The sequence below is a fragment of the Branchiostoma lanceolatum genome, chromosome 6, assembly GCF_035083965.1.
Source record: "Branchiostoma lanceolatum isolate klBraLanc5 chromosome 6, klBraLanc5.hap2, whole genome shotgun sequence".
NCBI lineage: Eukaryota > Metazoa > Chordata > Leptocardii > Amphioxiformes > Branchiostomatidae > Branchiostoma > Branchiostoma lanceolatum.
Genome location: NC_089727.1, coordinates 11,364,131 through 11,380,700, shown reverse-complemented (window position 1 = coordinate 11,380,700; position 16,570 = coordinate 11,364,131). Strand labels below are relative to the sequence as shown.

The window sequence follows — 16,570 nt, the reverse complement described above, 5'->3', positions numbered from 1 at the left end:
GCTGGTCAAATTTACCCAGTGACATCACTGTGGGCACTTTGCACCTTTTTGTGCTAAAAAAAGCCTGGTTTAGTCACTGCTCACTAAACAGGTACCTCACTTCTGGCTAGACCGCCTTGTGCTGCACATGAAGTGCAGTTAGCTCCCAGGCTTTCCTATTTCTGTGGATGACTTTGACTCTCCGGCAAATTTTTATCATGCCAAGCGCGGTATGTATGATTTTGAATATATCTTATCTTGATCTATTTGAGTTTGTTTGCCAAAGGCCACCAACCGACACTAACTGCCAGACTTTTGTAGCATGGAATGGTTTATTGAGGACATTGAAAACTTGTCCTTCAAAGCTTGCCCTGTTTTTTCTTTTAGTATTTTGTTGATTTCATAGTGCAAAACTTATTCATAGCAAACTACCACAGTGGCTGTTTTGCTGACTGTAGCAGTTCTTGTGCTTTAACAAGATGGTTCTTGGACAGGCTGTTACAGCAAACAGAGTTTGGGTACAGTATTTTAGTTTCATGACAAAAGTTAGGTCTAGAATATCATTGTAGTATTTCTTTTCCTGTCCCCAATTTGTACACAGACATTTCATTGTACATGTAGAAGTCGCCATATTGCTTCTCATTCATTAGGAAATCTGATCGTCTGGGCACACTTAGTGTTTCTATTTCAGTAACAGGTTTCCTGTTTCTTTAGGTTTGATGTGACTTATTCTTGCTCTTTGTGATATCCTATCCCCCACGATGTGCATTATGCTTAAAGGTTGTGTGTGTTCTTTACAAGGACATGGCCTTTTGAGAGCCCTATGTATTTGCACTAGCGAGCCATTAGCATATACTTAGCCAGGCTTGTTTGGGTTGGATTGGACGCATCTGTTGGGCACTTGAAGTCAGCCATGGTAAAACATACTTGTATCCAGAAAGTGTTGCAAAGAGATGTTTAGATGGGAACATGTTATGAAGCAAAGTTTTTCAATATTTAGAAAATCATGATATCATGACAGTCTAGGCCAATAAATATGGAGGAAGCCTCAACATAGAAGGCAGCAAAAGCTTCCACAGGATGATATACTGATATACTCAAATGATTTTATGCTTAAGATTTTTCTGGTTTGGTAATGTGGTGTTTGTGTCCCTCAAAAGAGGACAAGTTTTTACTGATGTTTTTTTCTACCCCAGGATGGGCAGCGGTATCCGTCCAAGTTTGATGTCATCAGGAACCGTGCCAAGAAGTCTCTGGCAAACTCCTTTGAGAGCCTCCTGTCAAGGGTAAGAACCTACTGTTTGCTGTTGTTGTTGTTGTTGTTGTTTAACATGGACCATAGTGAAGTCTTTTAACAATATGTAACATCTGACTCCCAGAACAAGAATGACAGCTAAATACTAGTAATTCTGCCAGCAACACTTGCAACATCCCTATGTGTAGTTCAGTGCTTATTATCATCGTCATGATCTTGACTTTCACAGAATACATAATTGTCTCACCTTGAATTTACAATGATTTATTTCCATTTGCATCCTTTTGGTTGAATGCCGATACTTTTCGTATTTGAGAGAGCAACAGTTGTTTGGGAAGTCAGCATGATATATGACTTGCCCCTTTTCTCCACAAATTATGCAACAAGTTGAACAACTAAGCACTGAAAAAGAATGTTGGACAGCATGACTGACAGTTCTTTCTGCCCTGTGATTGGTTACTAACTTATGTTTCTGTGCGGCATGGTGTGACATGATCAGCGTACATCAGCAGGTGCCATATTTACGGCAAAGGTTAGCTTTATTCCTTGCCACAGATCTCTATGTGTATGGCAGCCAGCTCTCGCATGCATGTCACAAGCCCACCATTGCGAGTTCACTGCTGTATCACTTGAGCTGCATTGCACTGTAATTTTGCGAGCAGTATTGGTGACTCTTTGGCTGCATGGCACTTTAATGGGCCACTTTTAGCATACTGCTGTTTCTGTTTCCTTTGGTTATGGGCAATCTTTGGGCAATCATTGATGGTGATGTGTTGCAATAGGTGTCATCTTCACTTTATGTTCTTGGATGTTCCTATGGTCTTTTAGTACATGTGCTAGATGTCACCAGGACACATCAATGCAATTATATGTGACAAGAATTTACTGTTCAAAGCAAAGAAATAAACTAGCCATAGAGATTCTTCAGTTATTTCCACACACTACTGCTTTTTTCTAAAACATTTCTGAAGATTTCAGAAGTGATTAGGATGCAATTTAACTTTTTTACAGTTTTATCATTGCTGGCCATCAATTTTTTTCCTCAAAAGACCCCTTGAAATCATTTCAATAATTTGGCCATGCACTATCCAGATCCATACAGGGTGAATTAGCCAGGTTGACCAAACTGGAGAAATTCTTGCCAACAAGCATTGATGGACAGAAAATGGACAGCCTGGTTCATTGCCATCTGTGTTGTATAGCAGATTGCTTGTGTAAAGATCTTACTGGTGACTCTTTATTCTTCACTAACAACATTTCTCTATTTCTAACTTCACACTTGCTGAGATATAAATGTTGAACCATTCATGTATGATGTACACCAGAACTCCTATATACATTATTATGACACAGTTTAAGATATTCATTAGTTTTTTTTCTCACATCAAACATGAATGAGTTGATCATTCCTAAATATCTAACATCTACTAACATAACTCCACCAGGGTACATAATTCCGCCACCCTGAAAAGATACATCCAAACAGATCTCCGACCCAACGTCTCCCAGTATAGTATTAATGCCCTGATTGGCCCTTTATATCTAAATTGTGCATACCTGGAGGGTACTGCACTAGAGATCTCTAAAATCCACTGTTTTTCAAAGTGGCGGATTTATGTAACTCGGCGGATTAATGTTACTGGAGGTTAATACAGGTGGCTGGTGAAGGTCCTGTGTGTGTCAGTGTGCCTATATTTGTACATTTAACCTTTAACGACTGAAACCTCAAAGCAAACCTTATCACACAATGTTACTATGAGGCATCTTGTTCTCCAAGAAAGAAGTGTTGTTTTTTCTCTTTTCAAAACGAAAATTCCTTTGTTTCCTGAAGTTTTCTCATAAGATGTTACCAGTCGTAGATGTGTACGGTGTTTGAATGAAGAAGTGAACTGTTCTGTTTAACGTCTCAGGGCAAAGGGAAGCAGCGCCACGCCAGTGAGCCAATGGGGAATGGACAGTCGGCCAGAGACCGTGCTGCAACCCTGGACAACCCTGCTACTGCTGCCGCCGCTGCTAAGGTACTGATACTGCTGCTGACATATACATCTCAACTTGTACATCATGAATCAGACACTGTAACATAAATGTGTTGTAAGTCGTGTATAGCTATTTTCATTGTTGACCAAGGATAATCATCTTTTTTCTCAGTCACCAAGACATGAAGCAACCACAAGTGGTCAGAAGGAGTTACTTTTGTTGGAAAAAAAGGGCTCTATATTGAAAAGGTTGGATGAAATAGAAAGAAAATTATTCAACCCTTTCAGTTTCAGGCTGGGTAGTTCAACATTTTGTTGTCAGTCCATGACACTGCGAGGTTCAAAGTAGCCTGTAAATGCTATGGCTATTTTCATAGAGACCCTCCTTTTCTTTGGTCAACAACATGAAAGTTCTTACTTTTCCTAATTCTCTCCTGTATACAATTTAATATTCCACGGTTTTATTTACCCCTCTATGCTCATATCTAACCCATCTGCTTTTCTTTTTCTTTATCATCCCTCCTTTCTTCCATCCACTCCAACCATTAACCCCTCCTTCAGCCATTTCTGCTGGAGGTAGCAGAGATCTTACCCCCTCCCCTGCACAGAAAGTTTCCACTCTTCAGAAGCACCTCTCATCACCCGGTACTCCTCTCTGCTTTAACTACCCATGCTTGCTCATCTTTCTCCAGACCTCTGTCTTTATGACATCAGTTTGTCTTCATCATCAGTTCCTTCGATTTGTATTGGAATCAGCTAATGCATGATTGGATTGTGTGGGGGTAAAACAATAATGACTGTGAAAAAGAGTACCAGCCGTTTACATGGGCTAGTGCACAATATGGCAACTGCCCGATAGTTTTTTTGTTTGCCCCTCTTTCCTGAAATTTATGCCAGTTGCCACAGCATAATATGATAGATCTTGTTTTCCTTTTTCCCAAATGGTTGTTTCTGTATGTTCTTTTTACCCCCTTGAAGTCATAGATACAGAGGTCTGTCAACTTTAACATGAATCATAGAAAACTAAACTTCAGCTTTCTTTAAACAATTTTGATGATAATAATAACTTTGCCATCTTCCTGTGCTTTTTCTTGTATGTTTACCAGTGATGTCAGTAGATAGTAATAGATAGCTAAATGTTATAATCTCCTTGTATTTTTCAAATAATATCAGATCTAATACTAGTAGCTAGGTTTAGTCATCATTTATCAAAATTCAGCTTACACCTAAGATAGTAAAAAAAGGAGACAAGTTGTCATAGAGAATAGCCACTTTCATAGGAGCTTCTCCTCTTATTTCTGCTGCTCATTTTTACCTTTATTTCTGCTTGTCTCTGTGTGATAGGCCCGGGCCGCGGCCATAGACTCTACCCGGCGGGAGAAGTTTTTCTTCACCCGTAGCATTTCACTGCAACAGGTTACTAGCCAGTCCTTCCAACTCTTGGGTGCACGAGGCATGCCATAAGGGCAGATAAACCCCCTCCCCCCTCCCTCGCATGATGGGGATAACTAACGCATGGCCCAAGGATTTAACCATTTAGTTTAATGCCAGGGAATGTTGTAAAATGATAACATTTACATTGTAGTATTCCTAGTACATCATAATTTAATCCAGTAGAACAGGACACTCTTGCAAAGCACTAATCTTACACAACTGCTCTCTTATAATATTTAGGATAGTCATAAACATGTTTAAAGGCAGTGGCCCTAAGACAGAAGTGATTTTAACTGAGGCATCATGCAATGCATGGTTGTTTACTGCCTAACAAGAAACAAACAGTTCCGTGATGTTTCACAAGCAGTACAAACAAGAATCCTTTACCATCCAAACACACCAGAAAGAAACGCAATGGGAATGGTGTTTCCTCATTTATTAAACCTTTAACAAACTACAGGCAGTATCTGTCACTACGACTTGAAAAGAAGGTTTGTTGCATTATTACATTTTTCCTTTACAAGGAATTTGGGTTGCAATATGACTTACCCTACATTGCTGTCAAAGGCTGAAGGTAAAATACAAATTACTTCAGCATGTTGGTGGTTAAATGTATGCAATGCCAGTGACCAACAGTGCATGCTGAACCCATACTGTAACGCTTGAAATATTCAGTGCTTTATACTTATGTTCTGTTTTTCACTATTTCAGAATACAAGTTTCATCCCCCCTCCACTAAGACTTGTGGATGACACCCCTGGTGCACCCACATCTGCGCCCCCCACCCCAGGCAAGGACGGGGACCAGAAGTTTGACCTTGAGGACTCCCCTTTCCAGCTGAGGAAACGCAGTAATACTCTCGACCACGTCCCGCCCAGGCGTAACATCATGAAGGAGATGAAATCATCACCGCTCGCTTCCAGGTCTTCCAGCAAAGACAGCCTGTCGGATAGCCCTACTGGAAGCAAACAAAGGTTAGAATTAGGTTGTAACATCCTTGGTAGTTTGGTAGTCCGACACTCAGCTGAGTTCATCAACAGGCATTCTAGAACTGGTTACTAAGGAAAAATAGAACAACCAAATTAAGCCTTTGTGATACAAAGCTACCATGGAAATATTCAAAGCAAACAAAAAAGTGGTATCTTTCATATGGGTCAAGCTAGTCTAGTTATTGTGAGACTTCCAACGAAAAGAATTGGCCTGTAATGTAGCAAAATGCCTTTTAGAAGAATGAAATGTTTTTCGTACATCTCCAGACTGCATGCGAGCATCTCGTCGCCCCCTGACACCCCCCAAGGTTACACCCCACGCCGGCGGATGTCGTGGAGACAGGCTATCTTCACCAGGGTCGTGACCCCTGGCCGCAATAACACCATGCCAGGTACCTTGTGTATGTATCGGTGTACGTGATTGGGCATCACCCATGTTGATTCTTCCTTTCTCCAATCATATCAATCATTACAAATGTTGTGTTTGTTGTTGCTCTGCTACTGCATTTCAAGGTGATGTTTTTGTCATGATATAATTGGTGAAGGTTTTGTTTATGTGTTCTATCACCTGAATACATGTACATTTGTACTTCCTTTATGTGTCATACACTATTGATATTATTTGCCATCAATGTCCGAGCAGATCTATTGATGGCAAGGCAGTATTAAAAGGGCCAACCAGTATCAAAAGCCCTGTTTGAGTGATGGCAGATCTCCGGTGGCTTTTGATACTGCTTGGTCCTTTGAAACTGCCTTGCCACCAATAGATCTGCTTGGAGATTCATTACCATGACATGTGCCGTTGTGTACCTTCCACTCACAATCTGCCATGGATGCAGGATGGTTGAGACCAAATGTGTTGCTACAGTTAAAAAGTCTTGTACAAGCAAGATTTCTTGTATGCCCTTCAAGGCTGGATTAAAGCACTTCCCAGGCATTTTGTGAATACATGATGTATCTGTAATACTTTGGCTTTTATGGTTTAACCAGCCCTCATATGAAAAAGTTCATGTTACTATTTTGAGAACACTTGGATTAACTGTAAGATGCCATTCACCAAATTTCATCCAACAAAATTCATCACAGGTCTTATCTGAGAAATTAAATGATATGGCCTCAGTATAAGAACAACAGAAAATCCATCCTTAAAATCTTCTCGTTATCCGTTTTTTGCGAAAAAGCGTATTGCAACTAACTGGTTTCTACTGTACTTCCCTCAAGAATGGCCATGTCCCTGGATTGCTCATTCTGGAGTACAAGAGGAACATAGTGCTTACAAACCAGCTTTGAATTTCTAATGTGAATTAGCATAAATGTAAATCATGTATTACTGTTATGATTACGACCTACGATATTCCAAACTGTTTCCCACAGATGTGCATGAGCTGGACGAGACTCTGACCACGCCCGAGGCCAGCCCCAAGGTCCGCAGCGAAGAGAAGCCCAGGAAGAGAACACGGGAAGAGCTGAGAGCGCTCTGGAAGAAGGCCATCATGGAGCAGATCTTACTCATCAGAATGGAGCGAGAAAATATCAACCTCAAAGGTACTTGTTGAAGTGTTTTTGCTTGTTATGTTTACTACCATAAGTTACCCATGCTCAGTGTTTTGTGGAAGTGCTTTGACCCCTTCCCCACTAGTTCGCATATCCTTGCCTTCTGCAAAAGGAGAAAAGTCAAACTGTTTTGTATGGTACAATGTGTAAGGCTTGCTTCAATTCCGCACTTGAAAGGACTTCTTAGTTTACTCAAGGAAAATGGGGTTTCACAACATTTATTCAGAGAACACCAAAAACATCTGTTGTGCCTGCTGGAGCTTATAGTCATATATAAGAATTGTCAGATCAAACATGATTTTGCAATACTGTATGGTGACTCTGAAATGCCAGGACGTGTCCTTTGACAGCTGATTTTTCTCTCCCAATGTGAGTTTCGTCTTCCACTTGGAAATAATGCTTCTCTTGACATGTTGTAATTGCGTTCTTTACAAAAGTTAGCAGTAGTTTGTATGGCATGTTCTGTTCATAACTAGTATCACTACTTCTATAACCTTTGTTTGGAGGTGTTGTATATCTGGTGATGCTTGCACCCCTCAGTGATTACAGTGCATGGAGGTGTGTTTTGTATCTTCATTAGTGCATGTTGCTTGACTGGATTAGATAAAATAGAATCTCTGTATATTTAGGAATGTTTACATAATTTTTTTTTAATTCATTATGATTTACCTCACTGGGTAGATTTGATTTTTTTTTCTTTCACCATCCTTAAATATGACCAATATGTTCCTTACATTTGGTGTAACCTGGAATTTGTTTTTTCTTCCTGGTGAATTTTTCACTTTGTTCCAATACTTAAGGTGTACTTGTGTTTCTTGATGTATGTAACTCTCTTATAGAAGTGTCTCTGTCTTTTTGCTGCCTTAAGGAAGTTTTGTGTTTTTCTGTCTGTCGTCTATTGTGATTTTTCCAGGTAAGCTCATGGTGTAATAGCACTCTGTTATAACAGCACCACATTTCCCAGTATCATCATATTCCCATGCAGTAAAAGCAGTATTTTTTTGCTACAAACACTCATAGACTTAACACCCAAAGTGAAAGAAACCAAGATTTTGTACCCATGTCTGAATCAGTTTCAGCTACTTCTGAAAGAGTGGTTACATGTTCAGGGCTTGTACATTTCTTGACATAACTTAACATGTATGATTACATGACAGATTGAAGTTGAAATACACTAAGCTTGGTGAGGGAAGAAGAAGATAAGATGGCAGGAGTACATACAGTTGTTATTCTTTTTCCTTTAGCTTTTCCATTAACCATGCTAGGCTTGTTAAATGTTCTCCCTTTACCTAAATGAGGGACTACACCCTTGAATTTTCTTTTGCGAAGCCAAGCCAAGAGATCTGAATAAGGGGGATAAAAGTGACGCAGGTCCTAAGCATCTCTGAGAGAGACCATTAAGAGTCTGTAATGTAACATCATGCAAAATTCACCGCCTCTTGGAATTTAGCATTACATAAGATGTTTTTACGGGCCAATGTTGTTTCCTGTGGTTATTTTGCTAGTCTGTCATGATATTCTCATATCAACCTTCTGTTGTAATCCCCGTTCAGAAGGGCACTGCCGGAAATAGGTACACGGGATAGGTACACGGGACACTTTTCGAGTCTCAGTGATGCTTGTGTTGAGACCGTTTTACAACTGTGGGCTGTTTTGCTGTTTGAAGCGCCTTATGTTACTGTCCCTGTCTTCAGAATTATCCCCAGTCTATCTTCGGTTATGGATCATACAGATACATGGCTGGCGCTGCTTTGCATCCACTTCTTACAGAACATCACTTTATTTATGAGGAAGAATGTCAAAAAGATGCACGTTGACAAGCCTTCCTCACTTTGTTTGATGCTTTTTTCCATCATTTAGGTCCTATTTTGCCTCGTTCAACTTCATTTGACACCAGTAAGTCTTGGCAGCTATTTTTGCATTTTGTTGGTTAGTGGTGTTTTGTCACCTTTACTGTGAGGTCTTTTTTTTGTGTGTGCACAATTCCATCACGCTTTTGCACCGTGTTAACGGAAAGAGAAGTGTTTTTTTGTGCACAGCATTTTCACAGCACTTATGGTCATTTTATGCACCCATTGTATTTTCACTGGTATTTGGTTATGTCTGTTGTCAAAGTCAATAGTAAATGGAAAGCTTTGATGTGAATAGGGTTGCCATAGATCAGGAAAGCAGTACAGTTGTGTAGTTGCTCCTTTATAAAATGTGGAACTGAAAAATCAGTGATAATAGGAAATACAGTATGAATATCAAGAAAAGAGATAGCACTCTTTCTATTGTCTAAGGCCCTACACTACAGGGTAAAACCATTCCTTAAGTGAGACTTGGTCTTTTTATGTATATCTGCTATGTATATGGAGTTTGACAAAAATTTTACGGAGAGGGTTTTTGACCATAAACACTGTGTAGGTGCTTCAGTGCCCCAAGTCACTTGTCCTCCAGGCAAAGACCTAATCACCACCAAAAAAACAGCAACAAAGAAATCCATTTGATATCATTATCCTGTTTGAAAACCAACCAACCAACATATGCTAGTTAAAGATAAGTCCCATTTGGGGGGAGAAAACACAGAATAAAAATGTCCTTTTTGTATGGTAAAAGTCTACCCATCTGACCAGGTTTTCTCCCTTTCCTAGCACGAATGGACGCTGTGGAGACCAAGCGCACCAAGCTGGACTACGACGTCGTCCTGCCCTGCTCCAAGAACACCCTCGTCATGTGGGACAGCATGCTGTGCACGCCCAACAGGGCAGAGGTCAAGTTCAACCCAGACGAGCTGCTGGCTGTTGTCAGAGCTGGTGAGTTAGTCACTATGGTTACCAGGCTGTAGCCATGACAATAATGCAACAATAAGAACAGTGTGCTAGAACATGACATTAGCTTTGTATTGCATTTGTATATCCAGTCATTAGCACTCATCGTAAGAGGACATTATGTTGTTGCCCTACATCCACACAAATTTATGTCATTTACATGAAATTTACGCAGAATGATTTAGAGGTTAAGAGGGCTTGGTATTAATGTTTTCTCTTGGGTTGTGTCCAGGTGTACCCAAAGTGCGAAGGGGAGAAATCTGGAGACTCCTTGCAGAGCAGTACCAGCTCAGGAACAAACACAGCAACGCTCCTCCCGAAATCCCTTACGAGGAGCTCATCAGACAACTCACTTCACACCAGCATGCTATTCTCATCGATTTAGGTAGGTGGCACTGCTGAATGGTCTCTTTCATACTCCAGAATAACATAGTATTGATCAAAGTCTGCTAGATTTTATTTATTGCAAATTAACACATGTCGCATTATCATCAGTCACGAATGGTCTCCAGCCACTTGTGTTTCAGACACCCTATATTTAAGAGGCCAGCTAAAAGTAAGTGTGTTGTTCCTTCTCCAGGCCGCACCTTCCCAAGCCATGCGTACTTCTCCACACAGCTGGGTGCTGGACAGCTGGCCCTGTTCAACCTGCTGAAGGCCTACTCACTGCTGGACAGGGAGGTGGGGTACTGTCAGGGGCTCAGCTTCGTGGCAGGCATCCTACTCATGCATGTAAGTTACACAGTGCATCTGCTAGAAAACAAGTAGTTCTTGTAGAACCTACCAGCAGCTGGTCTTCAGCAAGTATTAGAGCGCACATGAATTGTAACAAAGTTGAGCTCATTTTGTGATAGAACGATTTAGGACTGTTCTACTGATTCTTTGACTATTTCATACAAGTTGTGCTGAATTCTCTTATCTCCTTAAGGGCTGGATCGCCATCAATTGGTGGCACTCTGGATTATAGCATTACAATGTACTTTTGCCCATTTTTGTAAAGTTCAAACATTTTTTTATTTTCTTTTATCTTCAAAAAATGCTTAAGTGAGTGAGTCAAATTGGTATTTAAGATTGTCAGGTTCCTTATGTTCCCTGTGTTTCTGTTCCTGCCCCAGATGACAGAGGAGGAGGCCTTCCACATGCTGACCTTCAGTATGTACCAGCTGGGCTTCAGACGGCAGTACAGACCTGACATGGTGGCACTGCAGGTACAGGACTCTCACAATGTGACATTGGTCAAAATTCTGTAGCTTTACAGTGTTTGAGTCCATCATGGTAACAATAAGTCACTGACGAAAGACAGTAGGTGCAGTCTGAAATGTCTGACCATTTCCAAATTTTGTCCACTTGCTTGAGTAACTGTTATTTGGGGTAACAATCATGATTTGTGCAGCAACTCTACAGTAAAATCCAAGAATATGAATTACGTAGTAATACGTACCAGTACATCATCCTGACTGTAGGAATTTTGCCGTGCCATTTCAGATCCAGATGTACCAACTGTCGCGTCTGCTGCACGACAACCACCGCGAGCTGTACGAACACCTGGAGAAGAACGACATCGCTCCCACGCTGTACGCCGCCCCGTGGTTCCTCACGCTGTTTGCCTCACAGTTTCCCCTGGGATTCGTCACCAGAGTGTTCGGTAAGACAGTCATGATTTGAAAATGAGGACATTCTTTTAGATTAACTGTGTTTGCACGCTAGTAATTCATCCTGTAAAAGAGAGGTGCTGTATGACAATAATGACTACAACCTGTTCATTTTCAATGAAGCCACTAGATATAATGCTTAGAATTTGAAGGGTAAATTGTTCTTCCTAAGGGTGTTTGTAAGACCTAAAGCAGACTTGATATGATATGACATAAGTATGATATCAATGCTAAATGATAATTCGGCATATTTTTCCCACCCAGATCTGATATTCCTTCAGGGAACAGACGTGATCTTCAAGGTGGCCCTGACATTGCTGGGTGACCACGAGGACTTGATCATGGCATGTCAGGGATTTGAGAACATCGTTGACTTCATCAAGAACCAGCTGCCAGCCCTGGGCATGGTCAGCATGGAGAAAGTCATCAGCAGAGTAAGTCTTCCCATTCCAAATCAGAGTTTGAATTAAGTAGTCCACAGGGATGTGTCCAGCTTTACATTTTTTGTCTGTCCCACTCATTGTTAAGGAGCCTTAATTTTCATTGTTAATCTGTCATTTTAAGCTTGCAAAAATACGTTTTCGTCAATTTCATGTAATGAATTTGGGCTTTTTACAACAGATGGGGTAAATCTTTTTCTGTCCCAAGAAGGAAATTTCTGTCCCAGGATGTATGGAGGGACGGATCCTGGAGACAGCCCTGATAACCTGTAAACAACATCCTCTCCAAAAAACACTGCCAACCTTACCAGTACTAGAGAGCCCTAATCAAATTGTTGTACTTTATTTTGTAGGCATTTGAGATCGACATCTCCAAGCAGCTGCACGCCTATGAGGTGGAGTACCACGTCCTGCAGGAGGAGATGATCAGCTCTCCCCAGAGGGGGGATGTCGACAGAATGGAAAAGCTGGAGCAGGCCAATCGCAACCTGAAGAGACAGAACATGGAGTTGTTGGAAAAGCTCCAGACATCACACAGCAGTATTCACAGGTAAACAATCTATTCTTCCTTAGATCAAACAGTCTCCAAAAATAACTACTGACAAAAACAAACTTGTGATAACTATCTTGACAACTGCAGGTTCTATGGCTGATATGTGAGAGTGAATACAACCTTTTCTGACAACAGTCATCCTTTTTATTTCAGTTTGGAAGCCACAGTAGCCAGTCTCCAGTCAGAGCAGAACAAGCTGCGCTCAGGCGTACAAACCCTTGAGATTGAGCGGGCCGCTCTTCTCAACACCGTGACCAAGCTGCGTAGGCTGCTCCCCGACAACTGCCTCATCGAGGAAGAGTTGAACTTCTCCGTCGTGAATGAGATGCGTGCGAATGTGGGGCTGCCTCCCCTCAGCAAGAATAACAGTAGCAGCTCATCAGAAGACTTGGATACAGAGGTGGCCAACATTACAAACAAAACCAGGACAATCATCCCCAATCAACTGAGGCACAGGAATATGAGTGGGGACAGCATCGGTAGCTCAGTCAGCGCAGGGAGCACAGCTTCTTCTGATCTGTTGTGCACTGAGAACTTACAGAACACAACAAGCACATGTAGACCTCTCTCTACCTGAACCTGTACATAGAGAACATGAATTTGACTGTAGGTACTATCTGTATAGTAAGATCAGTAGTGCTGTTGAGAGGTCCAACAGGAAATATAGAAAGAGATAAGCAGCTAAACATGACACCAGTGGCCAACTTGTGTATGTAGATATGTTACAACAGTGGCAATAGGTAGTCCAAAGAAATCTCGACCTCACAGAGTGCAACTATGACATCACCCTCAACTGGGAACATGTTCACAAGATCAGAAATATGCCAAACGTATAATGTATATACAGATGTTTGTGTGATGTGTTGTTGTGTGCTATTGTCTGACAAAGTAATGTTTCTCGCTGCAGACAGCTGAACACAGTGTGCTTCTCTCAGTATTGTTGCGTCCTCCAATGGCTTGTGTTAAACTTGTTTGTGAGCTGCTTGTTCTTTGGTGCTGATTCCTGACTTAGCATAAACATTGAAGCAGAGTTTATGAACTTCCCATGATACAGTATCCTAACTACCAGAGGAATGGTTACAGCGAAGTTGTGGAAAGCCCTGATTGGTTCAAAGGCAGGGGAAATGAGTATATACAACACAGGGTGGAATGTGCTTGTGAATGAGAAGCTATGTTTACTGTAATGACATGTAGAATCGTAATGTTATACTTCTATGCATATCCCTATCCTGCTATGAACTGTACCTACCTAAGGATATGCTGGATATATGTATAGTTAAACAAGAATCCTATATAAGAAAAACTACCGGGTAAAAATATGTACACCTAAAGATCGTTGTATACAGTATACTGATGTAGCTTGTGACTAGTTAGGCTATGGGAGGTAAAGTAGGAATGACAAGGAGGTACCATTGACATGGTCTCTCGTATGTAAATAACATGGAATGGCCAATCCAAGGTCTATAGTTGTAAGTATTGGGTTATGACAGATGTTTTCTGAACAGTGTTGACAACAAGGCTTTTCTGGTAGACTAGATTGAAGCAAGAATTGACAGAGGTCCAGTATTATTTCTCATACAAGTATAGTGTTATAGTTTCCCTGTTGTGTCAAGACATTATGAAATATCTTACTTTATTTCTTCCATTTAAATGGTGCCAGTTTTTTATTGTTCAGTTTTATACCTGTTATAATTTTTTCGTGCAATGTTTAATGATGTTCTGTGTTGTTTTATGGTTTTAAATGGGGTAAGCCCTGTTGTTTTATTATTTCGTTTCTGTCATTTATTATAGAGTCTTGAACAGACTGAAATTTCTAGTCATGTTTAGTGGTCATCTTCTAGCTATTTCAAGGATACATGTATTGATATTGTATCTTGATGGTGTCGACTTGACTAGAGACATACACTAGGTGTATGCCATGTAATTATTTTCTTTTTAAATATGGTATTGTTGATTTCTTGGCATGAAAACTGAAAAATTCTGTACTTTTGGTTTATAAAGGTCTTAAAGATGAAGAGATCAATATATATATGAACAAAATGTATCATTTTCTTTTTGTGGAATCATCCTAGCTGGCTTAGAGGGAACAAAATCATTATCCTTTATTGTTTTAGTTGAATGCTATGTTGTCATGATTCAGAGACAAATACAACTGTATCGTTGAATAACTGTTACGATTCATTGTACCAAGAAATAGTTGAAAATGTTTTGCGTTGCTTGGCACAAATGTACTTTTGTCAAATTAACAAGTGACTGTAGATATTGTAGCCACAGTTCCATAAGGACCAGGCAGGGTATGGGATAGTTGAGTGTTCCAAGACAGTCTCGAGCACAGCAGGTCCTAGATTTACTTGACAAATTACTGACAACTACTGTATATCTTAGTGGTATGGGTTGTCTGCTACGTACCATGACACCAAATGTCAATCCACAGTGTAGTATCAGACTAAAACCCTGATTAAACTGGGATCAGGAAGACTTGATTTGAGTTCTCAAGAAAACCGTTAACACCTGTTTTAACCAGTCCCAGTCTGAATAGGGTTGGTAACAAAATAAACTGTTAACAGAATGATGATTCCAATCCAGATGTAGCAAAGGTTTTGTACGGAACCTTCAAGTACTTGTATTTTGAACGTAACACAGCTTCACTAAAAAGCAATAGCACTGGGTAGCTTGCCACTTCGCTTTAGAATGTAAATAGATAGTATTCAGGATGAAATATGTACAACTTATGAGTAATACATTTTTTGTGTTTTGAGTCTTTGACAGATTTACGGTAACTTTGATGTGATGGTAGGGCATCAAAATGTGTGGAAAAGCCATGTGGAGCTTGTGAGGGGATGTCTGTATTCTCAGTACAACTCTCAACAAAGAAAGCAATAAAATCCTAGAAACTCCTTACGTTCATGTCTGAATTATTCCAGTTGTGTTTTTTTTAATGTGTTATGTAAGTATCTATAATGATTATACTGCTATGAACTACACGGCATATTTGTGTAACGTTTACTTGTCAAGGTTATAATCGTTTAACTTTTCCCTCTGAAAAGTAGTACACTGTTTAGCTGCCTTTCCCACTTCTGGGTATTGTCCTCTAGAGTGTGCGGAACGATAACTTGAAAAATCAAAGGGACAAGAAGTTTTACAAGAAGTTATTCTCCAAGCAGAGGCTTCGATCGAGAGGGGTAGTTTTGTCCGGGATTTCTAACGTCAGAAATCCCGGACAAAACTACCCCTCTCGATCGAAGCCTCTGCTTGGAGAATAACAAGAAGTGAAATCAATAATAGAGGTGGTCAACCCCTTAACCCCTTTGTTGATCTTTATTTCCCCCGTCCTAAATTAATCCCTACTAATTTTATGGACCTGCTGAAGCGTATCTATAAGTCTACTTATCGTCAAGTATCTAAGGGACAACCGCAAGGCATGAGAAGCCTGTCCAGGAAAGGCCTCTGTGTTGTCTTTCAGGTAGGCCATGGTTTGTTTACACGTGATGAGTGGACCTGGTTACAGTAAACCCTGAAAGTTTCTCATTCTGTCGGTGAAGGACGTCCGTCATCGACCAAGTCGAAGGGGTGGCAGAAAGGGGTTTGAAAAGTGGCACTAAGTTGACAGCAACAGTGAAAAGTTGCCCTGGAAGTATTGTAAGAAAACTAGTCAGTGAAATTGGAAAATGTGTGCATATATGCACAAATAACGTTAACGTTTACAGTACTTTGAAATGTTCGCGACCGTAAAACATGGTAGGTCCGTCGAACCAAGGTCTTGGGTCGAACCAAGGAGGTAACAGTTAAATGTGGTTGCAATTGGTCGACTGACCGAAACGCTGGAATGAGATGAACATTTCTTTCAGGAGTCTCGCAATCCTCTTAGAAGGTTGTCACTTAGTTAAATGATTGTTGAATGCAGCTCGTATATCGGTATGAGAAAACT

General features: G+C 40.6%; 1 protein-coding gene across 8 annotated transcripts in view; it reads left to right on the top strand.

Annotated features, from left to right (window-relative positions):
- LOC136436584 (TBC1 domain family member 4-like) overlaps nt 1–15,539 on the top strand; it is a 41,181-nt gene extending 25,642 nt beyond the window's left edge. For 4 of the 8 annotated variants that reach the window (XM_066430660.1, XM_066430667.1, XM_066430665.1 and 1 more), the window contains 16 exons: nt 1,176–1,265; nt 1,734–1,766; nt 3,145–3,252; nt 4,555–4,626; nt 5,356–5,618; nt 5,901–6,034; nt 7,008–7,178; nt 9,048–9,083; nt 9,821–9,982; nt 10,230–10,382; nt 10,578–10,729; nt 11,113–11,205; nt 11,483–11,642; nt 11,914–12,083; nt 12,443–12,639; nt 12,796–15,539. In XM_066430660.1, the coding sequence (XP_066286757.1) occupies nt 1,176–1,265; nt 1,734–1,766; nt 3,145–3,252; nt 4,555–4,626; nt 5,356–5,618; nt 5,901–6,034; nt 7,008–7,178; nt 9,048–9,083; nt 9,821–9,982; nt 10,230–10,382; nt 10,578–10,729; nt 11,113–11,205; nt 11,483–11,642; nt 11,914–12,083; nt 12,443–12,639; nt 12,796–13,219 (2,418 nt within the window). In that variant the 3' untranslated portion in view covers nt 13,220–15,539. The remainder of the gene's footprint in view (nt 1–1,175; nt 1,266–1,733; nt 1,767–3,144; nt 3,253–4,554; nt 4,627–5,355; nt 5,619–5,900; nt 6,035–7,007; nt 7,179–9,047; nt 9,084–9,820; nt 9,983–10,229; nt 10,383–10,577; nt 10,730–11,112; nt 11,206–11,482; nt 11,643–11,913; nt 12,084–12,442; nt 12,640–12,795) is intronic. The other 4 variants (XM_066430661.1, XM_066430662.1, XM_066430664.1 and 1 more) reach the window with 4 other exon arrangements.
- Nucleotides 15,540–16,570: the final 1,031 nt, after the last annotated feature.